The 3,199-nt window shown below is 37.1% G+C and overlaps 1 protein-coding gene across 1 annotated transcript; it reads right to left on the bottom strand.

Annotated features, from left to right (window-relative positions):
* Nucleotides 1-1,951: 1,951 nt before the first annotated feature.
* On the bottom strand, nucleotides 1,952-2,890 carry LOC112628339 (olfactory receptor 4F15-like). Its single transcript, XM_025391106.1, has one exon. The coding sequence runs from the start codon at nucleotides 2,888-2,890 to the stop codon at nucleotides 1,952-1,954; it is 939 nt and encodes a 312-aa protein (XP_025246891.1).
* Between the last annotated feature and the right edge of the window lie 309 nt (nucleotides 2,891-3,199).

The following is a 3,199-nucleotide window of genomic DNA, read 5'->3' as shown; positions in this document are numbered from 1 at the left end:
TTGAATATAAGAAAAAGAAACTATCAAAAGTAAATTGAAGTGTAGCATTTAGAAGTCTGTATATTCAAGTAATTCTCTCATTTAAACTAGTTGAAGAATATGTATTCCAGTCCTGTTAGGAAAAAAAACAAGCTCTTAATCAAAGATTAATGAATAGAGTTAGAAAGAAAAGAAACAATTTGTACATAGTATGAGAGAAGGTCATCAAAAGTGATGAAGAAGCTATTTCAATGTTTTATTTCATTTTATTGAACAGGCACTTATATAACACTATAGACAAAGAATTATTTAAAGTACTTTATAGATATTAATTCAGTTAATTTTTAAAACCTTATGAGGAAGATACTTTTAGTTATAAGGAAATGTCAATTTTGTAAGTTAAAAACAGTCAAATATGAGGAATTTCAAACAGTTCAAACTACCTCTATTTTAATAGATGATGAAAGTTAAACATAAAAAGGTTAAGCAACTTGAATTCGTAAAAGTCATAGCTGAAATTTGAAGGCAGGCAGTCTGGCTGGAGTCTGTCCTTGTAATTATCTTACTGAAAAAGAAGAGAGTTTACCTACCTCTGAGGAATTATTGCTGATTCCAGTGTAATGAGGTCAAGCACGAGCTGGAACAGAATTACTAAATAGGTCATTGTTCTTGCCCCTTACTAGGCCTCCATTGTTCACATCCTCTGACAGTACAGAAACACAGCTTTTGAAAGAACTAGAGTAATTCTTTTTTATACTTTATGTTCTAGGGTACATGTGCAGAACTAGAGTGATTTTAAGGCTTAATTCAGTTACCATATGCACTAGCTGAAATGCTTAAGAAGCCATAACTTAGTAATCCAATTTTAGGCTGATGTTGTGATTTAAAAAAAAAAAAAATCAAAATAATCTTAGCTCTTTACTTTTGTTTTGTTTATTGAAGGACAATATACATTAAAGGGTAATATAGAGACAATAATATTTTTTAAATCTTCTTTTTGTGGCTCATGCCTGTAATCCCAGCACTTTGGGAGGCTGAGGCAGGTGGATCATTTGAGCTCAGGAGTTTGAGACAAGCTTAGGCAACATCACAAAACCCGTTTCTACCAAAAATACAAAAATTAGCCATGCCTGGTGACGTATGCATATAATCCCAGCTACTTGGGGGTGCTGAGGCAGGAGGATCACTTGAAAACAGGAAGTCAAGGCTGCAATGAGCCAAGATCATGCTACTGTACTCCAGCCTGGGTAACAAAGTGAGACCCTATCTCAAAAAAACTCCTGTTTTTATCTTTCATGTTTTCTTCACATTTTATAGCTACTTCCACATATTGCCTCAGAGTCAAAAATACTATCCCCAGCCTGGGCAACATAGTGAGACCTCATCTCTACCAAAAAAATAAATAAACAAAATCAGCCAAGCATGGTGGTGAATGCAGCAGTCCCAGCTACTCAGGAGGGCTGAGGTAGGAAGATTGCTTGAGTTTGGAAGGTCAAGGCTGCAGTGAGCCCAGGTTGCACCAATGTACCCCAGCCTTGGCTACAGAGTGAGACCCTGACAAAAAAACAAAAACAAAAACAAAAACACCTATTTCTGATCATTGCAAATCTGTCTCATATTTCCAAAGCACTTTTCTTCAGATTCTGCATCATGAAACCCCAAAAATCAATCTGACAAGGAAAGATTCTCCTCAGAATGCAGAGTAAGTTGTAATAGGTCAGTCCAGAACTCTCCTTATCAAGGAGGGGTGGGGAAAATGTAGAAACAGGTCTATATTAACACTTCTTATTCAAACACATTTCATAAGAAAGAATATAATATCCTCCTTCATATGAGCAAAATAACACATTAAGAAAATCCTGCATATCGGTAAATAAATTAGTAACCAAAGCATCTACGTTTCATTAGATTCATGTCTGTAGCATGGTCCAGGAATTTTAGAAATGCTTGTCTTTCTTTATATCGAAATCACTTAAAACAACTTCCAGAAACTGAGCACCTGGTTGAATATTCTCCTCATTGCCATCTTCATTTCTTTATTCCTAAAAGTATAGATAGTAGGGTTCAGAAATGGGGTAATTATTACATCAAAAATGGCAAGGAATTTATCCACAGGCACTGTGAGAAATGGCCATGAATACACAAAGATGCATGGACCAAAAAATAAGACCACCACTGTAATGTGAGCTGACAGTGTAGAGACAGCCTTGGATAAGCCACTTGAAGAATGTTGCCGAACAGTGATCAAGATGAAGATATAGGAGATAATCAAAATGCAAAAAGTCCCCAGAGAGATGAATCCACTGTTGGCAGTGACTATGAGCTCCAATCTGTCAATGATCATGCAAGCCAGCCTAATAAATCGAGGAAAATCACAGTAAAAGCTGTCCACTTCATTGGGACCACAGAATGGTAGGATAACAACAAATACAAGTTGAATGAATGAATGGATGATTCCAATAGTCCAGGAAGCCACTAGGAGTAGAGTACAAGTTCTGAAGTTCATGATAGTCAGGTAGTAGAGAGGCTTACATATAGCAACATATCGGTCAAGGGCCATGAAAACAAGCAGAACCATCTCAGTTCCTCCAATAATATGAATGAAGAACATCTGAGCAATGCAGCCTTGGAAAGAGATTACTTTTCTCTCCTTGAAAAGATCAGAAATCATCTTGGGCACTGTAATGGAGGAAATCCACATGTCAATAAAGGAGAGGTTGGCCAGCAGGAAGTACATAGGGGAGTGTAAATGGGAGTCGGAGATCACTGTGAGCACAATGAGGAGGTTTCCCAAAATACCTGCTACATAGAACATAGAGAAAACCAGAAAGAGGACAATTTGCATCTCCAAAGAACTGGTGAGTCCCACCAAAACAATCTCAGACACCACCGAATAATTTCCTCCCTCCATGATCTCAGTCACTTTGGGCTGCAAATTTGCCTGGGGAGGAAAAAAAAAAAAACAGGAGAAATGAGAAAGTGGAATTACTAACTGTATCATTCAGGGTTCCATTAAAGAGACAGGACCACTAGGAATAATATGCTAGGAAATTGTTACAGGAAGTTGACTTTGCATAATCATGGAAGCTGGTTCAGCAATCCGTGAGTCCATTGTCTTTGCATGTGATGCTATAACTTAAAGTCCACAGGACATAAAAACAGGGGAAAAAAAAAGATGAATTTAAAATTTGGGAGAGCAAGAATAAAGTGGAACCCGTAA

This window comes from Theropithecus gelada, chromosome 7b (assembly GCF_003255815.1).
Source record: "Theropithecus gelada isolate Dixy chromosome 7b, Tgel_1.0, whole genome shotgun sequence".
In the NCBI taxonomy this organism is placed as follows: Eukaryota; Metazoa; Chordata; class Mammalia; order Primates; family Cercopithecidae; genus Theropithecus; species Theropithecus gelada.
This window is presented reverse-complemented; position numbering and strand designations above follow the sequence as displayed.

Coding starts and splice junctions, on each gene's coding strand:
- LOC112628339 (XM_025391106.1), bottom strand. CDS start 2,890: ATGGAGGGAGGAAATTATTCGGTGGTGTCTGAGATTGTTTTGGTGGGA.